We start from the raw sequence: 16,646 nt of genomic DNA on the forward strand, positions 1-16,646 counted from the left end.
CGAACACTAGAGTCGCTGCACTGTGGTATAGAAATTTTTGTAAATAAATACAAATAAAAATAAGTGCCACTGATATTCAGATATTGGCATTTATTCAAATAACTCAAGTTATCCAGATAAATATCTCTGGATATCAACCTCTAAGAATGTTCTCCTATATTCAGTACTTACGGCACCAAAGTAATTTCTGGGCACAGGATGGTTTAATACTATAATCTGTCTGTTCATACTTTTTCTCCTTATTTTATATACACTGAAAGCAAACTAAAGAGCTTAGAAAAATAAAAAATGTTTGGTTGCCAACAGTACTGTAAATTCATTAGAACCGGTAAACATGTCAGCTAAAATAATGAATTGTACCTTTGAAAACCATCGGTCACAAAACAAGTTACTGCAGTGTTCAATAATTTATCTTTAAAGGGAATAAATGTCAAATATTCATGTTTTTATGTAAATATGCCATCTTGAGTTACACATAAATATACTGTGAGAATATGGATTTATAATTTTGCTTAAAGTTGGGCAAGTGACTACATTTCTGTTTAATTGCGAGGTCAGACTCTTTGATGCAGAGCTGAAGAACTGGGAAAAAAACTGAGTTGGAGGTCTCTAGTGAGAGTCTCTCTTGCTACAGACACAGGGTTGCTCTACAGGAGTCTTGCAAAGAGGTTCCTTAACAAGTTGTGTTATTCAGCAGCTGGGCACGACATAATTTAATCACATTTGTAAAACTGTATGCGCTGTTGAACACAATGAAATAACCCCCAGGAGTAAATTCAGAGCTGGGAAAAGAAAAGCCTTATGTGGTACATAGCTTTCATCCAATTAAGGGCCTTTTTCGATATTTTTTTTTTTCGAAGGCACTGAAAAGGGAAAAGTTCTTTTTGAATAAAGCCCTAAATCTCTCTGGAGGAGCTCTTTGGTGGATGTAATATAGTGGAAAATGAATCTGTCATCAGATATGAGGCCACAGTCAGGGCCGGTGCAAGGTTTCTGGCTGCCTTTGGCAGTTTTAACTTTTGGCCCCAATGCCCCCCCTTGCCAGCACCGCTGTTGATGCCTCCCTTCTTCCCTCCACACTTGCCCCTATTGTTGTCCAATTACCTCCCCCGCTGCTAGTGCCTCGTGCTGGGCTTCCATTGCTGCTGACTATGCTTCATTTCCCCCCAGGCCTCAACGCTGCTAAGACTTCTGCTTGGCTTCATAAATGTGTAGCGCCCCTCAAGTATTATGCTGCCAAGGGAGAGGGGGCTGCAAAAGAAGAATAACCCCCACCTGCACCCGTGGGTATGAGTGTCAGAGTGGGGGGTTGCGGGTTACGTTAGCGCCTCTGGGATAGATATTCCAAATGCCCCAATCCTCTCTTTTGTGGGTCCCTGTGGTTCCCACCCCACCCCTGGGAACAGGGTACAGTGCAGAAAATCACCACTCTACTGTAAACATTCAATTCTTTTACTATTAACAGGTAAGTAAAACGATGCATACAGCGATGATGCAGCAAAAGAAGGGAAAATAATTATTACCAGCACAAGACAATAAGCATAACGGTCACGAAATGGTCCACTTTACTTGCCATTATATCTAGCAACCTGCAGAGTCAGCCATGACAGTGATCAACTTGAATTATCCATAGCAGTCTGTTGATTTGCCTGCTTAGACTGCACTCTGGAAAACTTTGTTTACCCAAAACTCTAAGGGTAATTCTCACACCAGTGTATCAGGATGTGTCCTACTGTTCCTCTCATAGTCCTCAGTCCAAGAAGTGTATACCCCCTTAAACATTAATCAATGATGGCTGTATTAGTTGAAATGTAGTGGCAGTCTCTGGGAAAGCTCCAGTCTTACGGGCTGATACAGTAAAATTGCGGGCGAGCGCACAGGCCACTCTCCTGTGCGCGCGATACAGTATTTAAATTTATTAAAATTAGGGCCGACGGTAAAAAGAGGCGCTAGGGACACTAGCGCGTCCCTAGCACCTCTTTTCGGACAGGAGTGGCGGCTGTCAGCGGGTTTGACAGCCGACGCTCAATTTTGCCGGCATCGGTTCTCGAGCCTGCTGACAGCCACGAGTTCGGAAACCAGACGCTGGCAAAATTTAGTGTCCTCTCTCAGGCAGCGTTCAAGGAACAAGAGGGGAGTGGACACAGCAGAAGTAAGAGTTACTCTGCTCCCTAATCTATCCTCTTTCCTTCTGTCATTCAGGAATGGGAGTGGGGGGAGCCTGGAGCAGACAGAGTAAAAGGGAATCATTTTGGGGAGGTTAGGAGGGGCTCAGTGGAGGATCATTGGGGAATGAGAAGAGATCAGCTGCGGGGGGGGGGGGGGTGCATTTGTTTGTCAGGGAGAACGGGGGGATGGGGCAGTGTTTATGTGTGAGAGAGAAGGGAATGGTAATATGTGTGTATATGCCATCATTAATAGACACTACCGGTACTAAGACCTTCATTGTCTTATAAATAATCATAAGGCTAAATTTTGAACTTTTTTTTTTTGGAATTTTTTTTGCATTTCAAAACTTATCTTTGCTCAAAAAATACACATCCCATCCCACAACGATACACGTTTCGAAACAAATGTTTCTGCATCAGGGGGTAGTCTCTTTAATGTGAGCCATATCTTTCAGTTACACTCCATGACGGCCGGTTAAAACTGGTGCCATTTCTCGCTAACGCCATCATGGAATGTAACTGAAAGATAATAGCTCACATTAATGAGACTACCCCTTGTTGCAGAAACATTTGTTTCGAAACGTGGACCCTGTCGGGATGGGATGTGTATTCTTCGAGCAAAGATAAGTTTTGAAATGCAATAAAAAAAATGTTCCAAAAAAAAAAAAGTTCAAAATGTTGCCATATGATTATTTATAAGACAATGAAGGTAGTATCTATTATGATGGCATAAAAAAATGTGCAGTGGTATGTGGGAAAGTATATTTCTCAGTATCCCTTTATTGTCACCTGTTTTCTAGTGATTGTGTGTGTATATGCCAGATTAGGTGGGAGACTGGAAAGTGGAATGCAAGGGGGGAGAAGAGAACCTGGAGTATGGTATGGACGCCTCCCCCACCCGCCCCCACCACAGTTCAGATACTCTCTCATTTTGATCTCAGATTCTTTCCTCCAGAATCTTGAACCCATGCCCCAACCCCCTCCTACTCTTCTTCAATCCCAGAACCTCCCTCTTCCCCTATTACAGATTCCTGATCTTCCCCTTCTTCCATCTTCGCCATCCTTGGTTCTGTCTCTCCATAGCCTACCTTTTCTCTGGTCTCTCACTCTCTCCCCTTATGCCTGCCTTCGCCAAATACCCATGCTTGAGATCCATTTTATTTACCCAATAAAATGAAAAAATACAGACACAAGCAAGTTTGGAAAAGTTCTTATTTGAATAATGTAAAATAAAAGATGGAAATGTATGCTAATATACTTTAGAATTGTTTCTAATTTTTGCTACAGAATCTAACCTGAGCTCTTACAGTAAACTGTGGGGCTTGCCGTAGACCTTTTGTTACTTGTGGTCCAACATTATTGGACAAGGGGAGGAGGTGAGTGGCAGGACCAATTGTACCTAGGGACCACAAAATCCTAAATCCGTCACTGCTTGCAGGAATAGCCATTCATCTTCACAAGAAACCAGCATATATTTTCCTTTATCTGTTTTATCTGTTTTCCTTCATCTGTCTTGCCAGAAAGCGCATTCTACTCTGCAGTGCACTATTCAGACACTGGAAGCTTTGGGCTTCATTATCAATACCCAGAAGTCCAATTTGGTAGTTCTTCAAAAGGTACTATTCAAAGAAACTGTTTTAGACATGATAAACCGTCCTGATATGGTATTTAACCATGAAGGTCGGTATAGAAAAATGTTAAATAAATAAATAAATGATGCAGGAAAAATGTTTCTTATTTATTTATAATTCTTACATTCTGCATATTTGGAAAATCATGCTAAGCGGGAGTACATAGTAAAGATAAATAATAATCCAGACAAACAAAATACAGAAACAAAGAACTGAACTTCTCTTAACACCCGATTTTTGTGCTAAAACACAGCTTAGGAAACAGCTAATTCACTGGGCAACAATGAAAGTGTTACTGACCTAAAAAGGTCCTACTCTGTAGTATCTTGATGTGCTGAACACGAATATGACCATGAAAAGTTTTTATTAGCTCTCATTTTGAAGATATTTAATATAGTTCACTTTCTATGTTTAGTCATGTAAATTTATCCAGAAGGACTGTAAATAAGCCTAGAATGATGTAATATTGCATCATATTGCATAATACCATCATGATGGTCAGATATAACTTACAACAATTGGGTAGTCTACAGGTATTATTCTGTCATGAATAAGTATACATAGATACCTGAATCTATTTAAACACAATATTTCATTTTATTATTCAATTAATTTAACATTCACATAAAACCCTCTAACATCATTCACTCATACCACATTCATCCATATTTCCATATTCATTCCATATTCATTTCCACATTCATCCATATTTCCACATTCATCCATATCCATATTCTACTTAGTTCATTGTAAACCGAATTGATTTGATTTGTATCAAGAAATTCGGTATATAAAAGCCTTAATAAATAAAATAAATAAATAAATCCACATAATACAATATTGCACCTATCCCTTACACATTAAAATACATACATTTCATATTACATACATGTAATCAGTCCCATTATCCAGTTATTTCACATAATTGCCTAACATTGACGAGAGACTCTCGTTTCACCACGAATGGTTTCCTCAGGAGATCACTATTAAACTGTTATTTCTTCATTACCATTACAGGGAACATCTATATTATTCTTGGCTTTTCTTTACGTGCTATCTCTTAAATATCTCCTATTCTCTCATATTATCAATCGGCACCCTTCTGAACCAATATACTTGCTTTATACCAATAAATACCCCAGGAAGCCTTATACTACGTTATTCTTATAGGGTTCCATTACCGTTCTGTTTTTGTTCAATTGCTCCGCGGTTTCGCCTAGTTCTTCTTCTATGATTCCGACATTTCAAACCCGAGTTTCACCTTATCCCTTTATTCAACTGCAGAGAAGCCGCGGCGTTTTGGAGACAAGTGAGCTGGTGTGGAAATTTCTCTGCAGTCGAATAAAGGGATAAGGTGAAACTTGGGTTTGAAATGTCGGAATCATAGTTCAGAAGGGTGCTGATTGATAATATGAATGGAGAGAATAGGAGATATTTAAGAGATAGCAGGTAAAGAAAAGCCAAGAATTCCCTGCTTTAAAGGGAGCCCCACTCCTCACCCTTGCCCTCTCTGTGATTTGAAATGTTGCACGTAGCCCTTCATTTAAAAAATTTGGGACCTCTGCTGTAGATTCAGCATCTCTGAAGCACTTTTTCTGGAAGGTCTTCTTTCTAGTAGCTGTAACATCTGTTCACAGGACGAGTGGGCTACAAACACTGTACATTGAAGTCTTCCACAATAGGATAGTTCTTATGACCCATCAAAAGTAGTAATACCGAAATGAGTCCATTGTCCTTCTTATATTTTTTTTTACAAGGCCTCATGCTTACAAAAGTGAAAATGCTTTCCATATGTTTGTTTGCAAAAGAACATTTAGTATACATTTGAAAAACATCCAGCCACACTGAACTGCAACTCAGCTCTTTGGGGGTAATTTTCAAAGCTTTACGTGGAGTTTGCCGTTTTTGCATGTAAAATCGGTATATATATATGCATAAGTAGCCTTTGTGAGTGGTAAGCAAATGTTCAGAAGGGTGGGAGCATACATGTACTATTGCTACCATGCAGAAAAGTATGTGTGCGCAAAGAGGGTGTTTCAAGTTGTGTTCTGGGAGGGATTTGGAAGTATGTATGTGTTTATTTATATATTTTATAAAAAGAGTACACGTGCATATATCATCAAACATGTGAATGCTTTTACTCTTGCCAGTCAAGTCATGAATATTAAATCTGATTTCTCTTTTGTCTGCAGTGTTTGGGTAAGGTGTCTGGAGCATATGGTGGAGGGTCTGGGTGAACTGGTGAAGGTTGTGGCGCATTGGTGCAGTGGAGGGTGAGAGGAGAGTGAAAGGTGGAAGCTGAGTGGGGTGAGAGCGGGGATACTGTTTAATGTGCAAGGGAAAGGGCACAAAATTGCAAGTTTGCCTAGGGCGCCTAATACCTTTGAGCCGGCCCTGGATACTGGGTAAGAATTTACAATGTTTAATTTCCAAATTAATTATCTAAAATAGTTTTACTAATTCTGCTAGCCAACTTTGAAATACGATTTTTTTTTCCTCCTTTACAGCAGATGGTCCGGGAACAGTATACCACATCAACCCAAGGCACTAGCCTAGAGAGGCCAGAGCACCTATATATCTACAAAATTGGCATTTATGGCTGGAGAAAACGCTGTCTTTACCTATTTGTTCTTCTTCTGCTTATCATCCTACTAGTAAATTTTGCTCTTACAATTTGGATTCTTAAAGTGATGTGGTTTTCTTCAGTAAGTGACTTCTTTGATTTTTTTATTTTCCTTCTCAGTGCCTCTTAATTTTTATTTGCTTTACTTCATCATAATTGACGTTTATATCTGTTTCTTGTTATGAAATAAGGAATATTTCCTCACTCAATTAGTATTTCTGTCTTTTGAATGCAGATAGATTGTTTCTATCTATAGCTGTTTTCACCTCTCCCTATCCATCATGGTCTTTGCATGCCTATGTCCTGAATTCATTGTCTTTAGCTGATGGGTTAATGCATGATGAGAGCCTTACATTTACAATCGATTCAGTCAGTTCTACCAAGAAGGATATTATTGATTTTTCTTCAGCTGGCATATCTGTTTAGATTCAGGAAACATTGGCACAACTATTTTGTATATGTTTTGCCAAAGTAATACATGAAGAGACAATGCAATAAAACTCATGCAAACATGTTTTTAGTGTGTGAGTCAGTAAAAATTAAACGTGCATGCTAAAACATCACTTAATATGCAATGCAATACATTTTATCAGTTGCATGCTGAAACCCCTCCTCAATAACGCAAGGATGGTATTAACATGGAAATTAACAAAACATGTGTAGCATCCATGTGCTAAGTCTTGTTCTCCAAGGACAAGCAGAATGTAGTACTCCTCTCAGGTCAGTGACATCATCTAACAGAGCCTGGCTGGTGAAGAATGCTACAAAGCTTCTAGAAACTTTTGGTATTCTCTACTGAACATGTGCAAGCTGTCCCGCATCATGGACATCAGGTGGGGTCCTTTCAGTTCTAGTTTTTCAGCAGAGCCTAATGGTTATAGGTTTTCTCTCACTATGAGAAAAATTTTCTTGTCATTTGTTTTCGTCACAGAACCACTTGGTTCACACTTTCTCACCTTCATTAGGTTCACTAGGTAAGTTTTTCTCTATTGAGTTAAGTTTTCTTTTTTTTTTTCACCATCAACTGTGTTCATCAGTATCAGTGCATCAAGCAGTATCGGTCAGCTTTTTAAAAAAATCGAGATTTAATTTTTCCATGTTAATTCTTCATCCAATGCCTGAGAAAAAGAAAAGGGCCAATAGCTTCAACAGTTGTCATGACTATCCCAGATCTCCCTAGGGGGTGGCTGTAATGTTGAGTGTTCCACATGCAAAAAGATGAGTACTAGAGGATGTTGTTTCCACCTGAAGCTCATGGAAAAGCTCATTGGGAAAAGTAAATCTTGCCCATCAGCATTGGAGACATTGACATCAGCAACCAAAGAGCTCAAGGGCTGCACCAGTTGCTGGTGATACATTGATATCGAGAAAACATTGGTTTCCTTCAACATTGAGCTTCACAGAAGCTAGGCAGATGGACCATCCAATGAAAGCAAAGGATTCTCATTTCATCTGTACTGACATGAAGAAGTACCAATGCAAAGCATTAGGTAAGGCTAAGAAGCATTGGTATCAGTCCACTTTGGGTGCACAATGCTGGTAGCAGGGAGATTCTGCCTGCAGTCATAAATACCACAAGCATTCCTGTAGAAAGGGAAGCTTACCCTCACATCCATCTCAATTACAATAGCCTCCAAACAGATTTGTGGATGCAAGCCACAAATTTTCCTCAAGTGATGTAGAAAGATGTGACCATTCCTCATTCTTTCCATGCTATATTAGCATCAGCAATTTTTGAGGAGAAATTGGAGAAGAAGAGCCAGACACAGCATTGGATCGCAGAACTGCAAGTGTCACTGCATTAACATTGACATCATCAGTAGCCTTGTAAACAGAGGTCCAGCCATAGCTTGATACTCTGATAGCATCTGCCAGAAGGACACAGTTGCCAATTCCTGGAGAGGTTTAAGCATTGAGAAATGCCACATGTGTCAATTCGCAGTGCATTGGTGGAACTTCCCCAAGGCGCAGAAGTTCATTATTGTCTAGATAGAAACAAAGGATACCATCACTGAGGACTTGTCTTCTAACTGTGACTAAAGTTCTTCTTGACTAAGACAGATTCTAGTTCACATTCCTTCAGGAGATTTCCATCAGGGAACCAGTTTGGTTGGGAAATTCCCCAACCCTCATGAATTCATTCCAACATCAGGTGCCTAGCCCTCAAGGCCTGGATGTTGAGAAGAAAGACATTTGTTTCTTTAATTTATCTGAGGAATGTCTCAAATCATTCTAGTTTCTAAAAAAGACTCCATCAGAAGATCTTAAGGGTTCAGTTTGAAGAGGTTTGCCATCTTACATAAAGGAAAGGCCTTAGATCCTTTCTCCTTCCCTATTATGGCTCACCTTGGTGAAATTGGTGCTTACCACAATGTAGAAGGTAAACCCAACTCTGTTCAACCTTTTATTGTGAGATTTTTGCAGGACTCCCTTTAAGCAAAGCTTCCCATTGAGCCTCCTGCAATATCATGGGGTCATAACAAAGTACTAATCCTGCTTATGAAAGCTCCTGAGTATTCTCACTTCAGGAAGCAAATAAAAACCTGGCTGTTCTAGCAGGCCCTTAATGCCAAAGCTGAAACTCAAAGCTGCTAAATTGACTACATGAAAATGTCAGTATCACCTCAAATGCCTTAAGTATGTTGCTACAAACAAATGTTTTGACTTTGTTATAATTTATTTTCTTGAGTTAGTTACTAGTATTTCTGCTGCAGTGTAGGTGGAACTTAGGCCTAGATTCATCCTTTTGCGATAAAGATTGCAAATTGTAAGCTAAGATGTTCCCGGACAGGCTTTTATCACATTTTGGGTTGCTGAGAGCATGAGATAGAGAAAGTGCATCTCTGTAGAGGCTCACCAAAAAGTTAACTATTTATACCACTGTAAGAGGGGGCACTATTAACTCGGGGTGAGGTTTGGGGGTTTAGGGGGTAGTTTTAAATGCACAATCATACATACAAACAGCACAGTTACCAACAGTGAAGATTTAATGTGATTTGGAGTGATGAAAGGTGAAAGAAGAGTAGATTTGTTCCATGTTCTCTCTAGCAATCAAGCTACAGTGGTATAAAGAGTTCAAAAATCAGTGGGCCTCCACAGAATCTCTCTCTCTCTCTCTCCCCTCCCAAAACGTGATAAATCCCGTTTTGGCCATAATGCACAGCTATCGCAGGCATAACGTTCAGAAAAAAGGTGTAGTAAATCCTATGATAGTGTGCATTACATTATATCGCACACAATGTTAAACAGCCCACATTCCATTTATTCTACCCAAACTCCTCCCACTTGAATACATTTGCATACAGATTTCACGATGTGATATTTATCACATGCGTTATTGTGGGCTTTAGGGCCCTAATGTTCGTGATAACACCCTAACACGATTTGATGAATGACCCCCTTAGTTTGTATTGTTAATCTATTTAAAGTCAGGCCTAAAGGTGCACCTTTATACTGTCAAGATGTAGTGTGATGTTTGTTGCTATTCATATTTGATTTGCATCTTGTTATTGGGAAGGTGCAAATAACCTCTTTTCTGTATGCTCTATTCAAATATGCTGTAATCTCATTTTGAATGAATTTCATCTTCAACAAATTAATAAATTAGTTAAATTAGTTTAATTTTCTATATATATCTAATAAAACAAGCCTACCCCCTAAAGATTATAGTGTGGATTAGCAAAATAAGTATTACATTTCTGTTGGTTGTCTCCTCAGAGGGTTATAGGACATGCAGGATTTGTGAATGGCAGGCAGCATTCATTCAGTTTTCAGAGAAAAGAAAGTATCATCTGATGAGCAAGATCAATGTCCTCAATAATTCACATTGGTTTTTTCCCTAAAGGAGGCAAAGTCTTCCTATAGAGTCTTTTTCTGTGGAATAAATGAAAACCAATCACCTTCATTCTGGTGACAGTAAACTGCCTTTAGTTAAAATATCCACAAAGTGGAGTCTGTGCAATAGTGGAAATGCCCATAGTAATTAGTTTGTCTCAGTTAAGACTGCTATTCCCTTTATCCCTAAATGGGTACAGTCAAGGCAATAATCAGCATGACTAAGAAAATAGCAATTCCAATTGCTGAATCCTCAAATTAAAAGGAGACGGGTCTCTTTATTTGAGAGAAAGGATGTCCCTGTAAGTGCCCTCCAGAACCCTAAGATAATCTTACTTGGGTGCCTGAGTGGCAACCGCATTGACAAAAGTCCAGATACCCTCTGACAATCTCTCTCGGGAGCAGCACTCACTCCCAGAAGAGCTCCACCAAATGCTTGACTAATCCTTCTTCAGCAAGCAAGTAAAAACTTGACTCTTCTTTTAATATCAAACCTATAACTTCCTCTACTCTAGAAACCCATCTCCACGCAAGCATTGAATACACTGAGAATAAGAAGCTGCCTGGCACCATTTTGAATTCTTTGAACATGCTGTTACAACATATTGTGTTGCTGAGACGTAATATATGTATTTTAAGTATAAGCATTACTATTGATTTCAACTTTGTGCAGTTACTTTAAGTTTAGTCGTTAGTGTTGATTTATTTCTTATTCAGTACTTACTGTGTACTTTCTTTTGTTAAGCTGCTACTGATCCCTGATTGTTTGCTGCCATTCTTAATATGGCATAGCCCGCCTTAGCTGAATTTCTTATTCGAAAAGGCGGGTAATAAATCCACATAAATAAATAAATAAACTTGAGGGACACAATGAACAGGAAAGCAGAATCTGTTGCCAAACAATCCTTTGAGATAGGAGCGCAAACAGGCAGCAAGAGAACCCTTCATGTGAAACAGGCACATCTGTCTTCTCCTTGCCTATGGGGAAAAAAACTTCTGTAAATTAGTCCCTAAATCTTCAGAAATAAAGGTACTTCCTTCAAGCCAAGATTATAAAATAACATTTTCAACTTAAAATGTAGCATTTAGTGTAGCCAGTAAACAAGCCATATAAGGTAACTGCTTGTGGGATTCAAACTGTGAAATTAAATATTGTAAGCATTTTAATACACGATTGTACAGTATTAAAATGCTTACAATATTTGATTTTGGAAGATCATTTTTTTCAAAAGTGCTGACCCTGCTGTGAATCTGATCAGCACTGCAACTTATGTAAATTGCAATTGTTGATGTAAATATATTGTAATCCGCCTTGGGGCTTTCATTTGCAGTGATCTTGTTTGTATGACTATACAACAAACAGATGCCAGCCAGCTCTGAAAGCAGCGTTATTTTGGCATCACTATGGTGCCAGTCAGCCCTGAGACTGGCACCATAGCCGGTGGAGCAAGAAGGGAATGAGCAGCCCTCCTTATCCCTTTTACAACCCAGAATCCCTGCAGAAAGGATAAGTGGAGGCCAGGGAGGTTCCCTGGCTCTGGCAGCTTTTTCTCGGGGGTGGGTAGCAATCAGAGGGGCCCAGTTTAATTTTTATTTGAGGACCTTTATTGCATATTTGTTTTAGATTGGCAAATGAACCAAAGTAAAATATTTAATGAAAAAAATGCATAAAACCAAAAAAAAAAACAAAAAACAAAATCTGACCAAAAAGACATTTTGGGGGCTGCACATCCCAATGGAATCTCCAAGAGGTCAAAATGGGCATGCAGGGTTGTTATAAAGTTATGGCATAATAGAGTTTGTTTAAATAAGAGAATGCCTTCTAAACAGACAAAAAAAAACTAAAGCGAGCCAGGAAGGTTTCTTCTTTGCCAGAGCAATAAATAGAACAGCGCTATTTTTATTAACAATATAAAACAGAGCTGTAAGCAACCATTAAGTCAACTAACACAGAAACAGGAAAACATATATGGAACAGTACAGAAGCGCTAGTAAATCAAAGCAGTTCAGTACCAGCTAACTCAATACAGTCTAGCACAGTGACATGAAATACATTTGCATTAAATGTAACACCAGAGAAATAGAAACAGAAATTAATTTCCTCTAATACTGGGGAAGATACAAAGATATCAAGAGATAAACATTTCCCAGTACTAACAGAGAAAATGAATGACTTCCCACAAAAAATGAGCAGGAAGAACTGTATATAATCCTGGGGGAAATAGGAGAAACAGCAGCTATAGCAGTAAAATAGTTTCCAATTACCAGGCCAGAAACAATCTATATAGGGATAACACAGTCCACCATTAGAACCGGGAAATGTCCTTATTGTCCTCTCTGTGCCCTTTAAATTTATCTTGCTGTTATTTCACAATTGTTTATTATGTATATATATATTTTCTCTCGCCTTTTTATTTTAACCACAAAAGAAGTTATTTTCAAAGCCATTTCCGCCATTAAAACAATGGTTTACCAGTGGACATGGGCTTTTAGTATATTGAGTGCCTATGTGAGTAAAAGACCATGCATAGGGCTTTTAGGCCCATATTTTTTACCTGCAGTAAACAGAGTTGTTCCTGGGACAGGGTTGGAGAGCAGTTTGCACTTACGTGCATACGTTTGCATTTTCAAATGCTTGAAAAGATTGTTCCTCCCAAAAAAATATAAGGGCACATTAGCAGTATGTATATTAGTAGTTTTGTTGGAATAATTTTCAAAGGAAAAGTAAATTATGCACACACTTTCACTTTGAAAATTGCTGTAAAGTTTGCAGGTAAAAAGTTTCAAAATTACTCCGTCTGGAGGTAATTTTGTTACATCACGCATAAAAAAGTTGGCAAATGTGCGCACAAGTTAGTGATTTTCAGAGCAGACTCTTGCGCATAAGTCCACTTTGAAAATTATTACATCACGTTACACCTGCTAAAGCATCCACACAAAGTTTTCATGAAACTTTATGCCCATAGGGGAAGATTTTCAAAGGGTTACACGCGTAATCCCCGAAAATCTACCCCTGCGCGTGCCAAGCCTATTTTACATAGGCTCGGCGGCTTGCACATGTCCCAGGGCTTTAAAAAATGGGCGGTCCGGGGGCGGTCCCGAGTCCTCCGGCACAGCGACCTGTGCCGGGGGTTGGCGCACCGGCAGCCGGACGGCGCATGCAAGTTACGCCTGCCAGAGGCAGGCATAACTCGAAGAAATAAGGTGGGGGGGGATTTAGGTAGGGCTGAGGGGTGGGCTAGATAGGGGAAGGGAGGGAAAGGTGGGGGGGAGCTAAAAAAAAGTTCCCTCCAAGGCTGCTCCAATTTCGGAACGGCCTTGGAGGGAACAGGGAAAGCCATCGGGGCTCCCCTTGGGCTCGGCGTGCACAAGTGTGCAGCCCCTTGCACGCGCTGACCCTGGATTCTATAACATGCGCGTGGCAGCACGCACATATTTTAAAATCGGGTGTACATTTGTGCGCGCCGGGTAGCGCACACAAATGTACCCCACATGCGTAGGAATTAAAATCGGCCGCTTTCTTTTTAAAATCCAAAAGAATGCATATGAGCCCAAACACCTCCCCAATTCTGCCCCCAGGAACATTTTTGCTCAGTCGGGATAACCTTACACGTGAAAATGCGCAGATTTATCTGCATATCAGGTTTTACCTGCAAAAGTCCTTTTGGAAATTACCCTCCCTGTTTATCACTCTGGCAACACATGCACATAATGCCATACCAGTAAAGTCTTCTGAATCTATCTTAGGGTGAGCTCTTTTGGATCCAAAATTTCAGTTATCATTATAGAAAAATGTAATTCACTGTGTGATGTATTGATATCACTTATACAAATATGAGAACGAGCACAGCATAAAAGATAAATAAAAGTTGAAAAATGAACCTATCATATGATTCACATATCATTTTTACATCTTCACAGACTGGTATGGGCTACCTGCAGGTTTCAAGTGAAGGACTTCGTCTTGAAGGCGAGTCAGAATTCCTTTTCCCATTGTATGCCAAAGAAATCCACTCTCGAGCGGTAAGTGGAAAATCATTAAAATATGCAGGCACAGATATATAGTTTCCAATGGAACTCAAAAGTGAATGAATCATTTCCAGAGTTAAAATCTATTAAGTGGTAATATTTACTATAGTGTGTATAAATATATCTGTGAATTTTAAAAGTTATGCACATGCAAAAGTCGCAGATGCATGTGCAAATATGCACACTAGGGGGTAGATTTTCAAATAGTGCGATTTGGCGTACTTTTGTTGGCGCATCAGGCGCAAACAAAAGTACGCTGGATTTTAGTAGATACGCGCGTAGCCGCTAAAATCCGGGATCGGCGCGCGCAAGGCTATCGATTCTGTATAGCCGGCGCGCGCCGAGCCGCGCAGCCTACCTCCGTTCCCTCCAAGGCCGCTCCGAAATCGGAGCGGCCTCGGAGGGAACTTTCTTTTGCCCTCCCCTCACCTTCCCCTCCCTTCCCCTACCTAACCCACCCGCCCGGCCCTGTCTAAACCCTCCCCTTACCTTTGTCGGGGGATTTACGCCTCCCGGAGGGAGACGTAAATCCCCGCGCGCCAGCTGGCCGCTAGTGCGCCGGGACGCGACCTGGGGGCGGGTCCGGAGGGCGCAGCCACGTCCCCGGACCGCCCCGGGCCGTAACCACGCCCCCCGGGCCCACCCCCGAAACGCTACGGCCCGCCCCGAAAACGCTGCACGGATCGGGCCCGCCCTCTCGACACGCCCCCGACACGCCCCCCTCGGAAAACCCCGGGACTTACGCGAGTCCTTAGTCCTTAGTCCTTCACAGCTAGTTCGGAAAACGGACATTAATAAATTGAGCGTCCATTTTCCAAACCTGACTGCCGTCAAGACATTATTATTCATGCTGCTTCCTGTGGTATCAGGATGATATTAAGTAGGAGGAAAAGCAGTATTTATGACTTTTTTTTTTTTTGTGGGGGTCTTGGAGCATGTAAAGACTTAACGCCAGTTCCGGGGCTGGTGTTAAGTTTTGCATGTTAAAATATGCGCATTGGGCGCATGGTGATTTTTTGCATTGGGAGTAATAGCTAATACCCTCATCTACATGGCAGGAAGTCATCTACCAGAAGAGCATAAAGTTTTAAATGATAGCCTGCCTGACACCTGTGCTTCAAGAGATCTGTTTCAGTAGTTATTCTCCCTCTCTTCTTAAGGCTTCAGTATGTTGTTAGTCAAAATGCATCTCAGTGCCTTTGCTGCTTACGACCTTCAAGTGGATAGAAAGCTGATTTCCATCCATCCATCCTCTGGTATCAAAGTTCATAAAGGTTTGTGGCATACGAGACCTCTGGTTGCAAAGCTACTGATGCCATGGGATCTCAATATTTTCTTGGCGCAGTTAATGAAGCCACGCTACAAGCTTTTGGAGTCAGCTTCCTTAAAGTTTCTTACTTGAAAAGTGGTCTTTCTATTCACCATTGCTTCAGCTGTAAGAGACAGCGATGGACAGGAATTGGTTTATTTCTCTCTATACCTACGGTTTTTCCACAACCAGGTGGTGCTCTGCACTCACCCTAAGTTTCTCCCAAATGTGGTGTTATGATCCACAGGATTTGTGGACCCTTGGGCCGGAGCGGGGTTGACGTACCAGAGGGGTTGAGCCCCGTAGGTCCCCACCATCGGCAGGTGGAGCTGATTGAGTGAGACGAGGTCAGGTGTAGCAATGGTCAGAGGCAGGAGACAAACGTGGAGTGGTCACGCGTAACAATGTTCGGAGGCAGGAGACAGATGTGGAGTGGTCGGGTCTGAAGCAGGAGACAGATGTGGAGTGGAGCCGTAGATGCAACTAACCTACAAACGAGAAGAAAATTTGCCAAGGCGAGTCCTGACAGTCAGGACTTGCCTAATAGAGTCCTGAGGGGATAATGTCCTGCCGAAGGACCGGCAGCCCTGGCGTGCCGTGGGCCCTTTAAGAAAGGTAGAGGGGCGCACAAGCTTGGAGACCCGAGAGCAGGGGGCCGGCGGCAGTGGCGTCTCTGCCATGAGCAGAGGCCTCCCGACGAGAGACAGGGCCGCAACAGAGAGGGCAGTGCTGGGAGCACTCCCCCCGCCACGGAGCCGAGCAGCGTACCCAGCAGGACGGAGAGGGAGGTGAGAGAAGCCGGTCGCGAGTCCCGCAGCTGGTTTTGGCATTTCATTTGAATCAAGCTATTGTTTTGCCCACATTCTTTCCAAGACCTCATGCTCATAAAGGGAAGAAGGCCCTTCATTCACTGGACTGTAAAAGTGCATTGGCCTATTATATCAGAGGAGAACTCGATGACATTGCCAGGCTTCTCAGCTCTTTTGTTTCATTTAATTCTAACAGAGAGGGAAAAGCTGTTGTCAAGCACAAACCCTGTTGCCAGCTGGCTA

General features: G+C 41.3%; 1 protein-coding gene across 4 annotated transcripts in view; it reads left to right on the forward strand.

The window, feature by feature from the left end:
• Positions 1-16,646, forward strand: part of SGCG (sarcoglycan gamma) — a 157,455-nt gene that overhangs the window by 74,085 nt on the left and 66,724 nt on the right. For 3 of the 4 annotated variants that reach the window (XM_029602542.1, XM_029602540.1, XM_029602541.1), the window contains 2 exons: positions 6,307-6,504; positions 14,178-14,279. In XM_029602542.1, the coding sequence (XP_029458402.1) occupies positions 6,310-6,504; positions 14,178-14,279 (297 nt within the window). In that variant the 5' untranslated portion in view covers positions 6,307-6,309. Of the gene's footprint in view, positions 1-3,688; positions 3,785-6,306; positions 6,505-14,177; positions 14,280-16,646 lie in introns of those variants that run through there. The other variant, XM_029602539.1, reaches the window with a different exon arrangement.

The sequence above is a fragment of the Rhinatrema bivittatum genome, chromosome 5 (genome assembly GCF_901001135.1).
Source record: "Rhinatrema bivittatum chromosome 5, aRhiBiv1.1, whole genome shotgun sequence".
NCBI lineage: Eukaryota > Metazoa > Chordata > Amphibia > Gymnophiona > Rhinatrematidae > Rhinatrema > Rhinatrema bivittatum.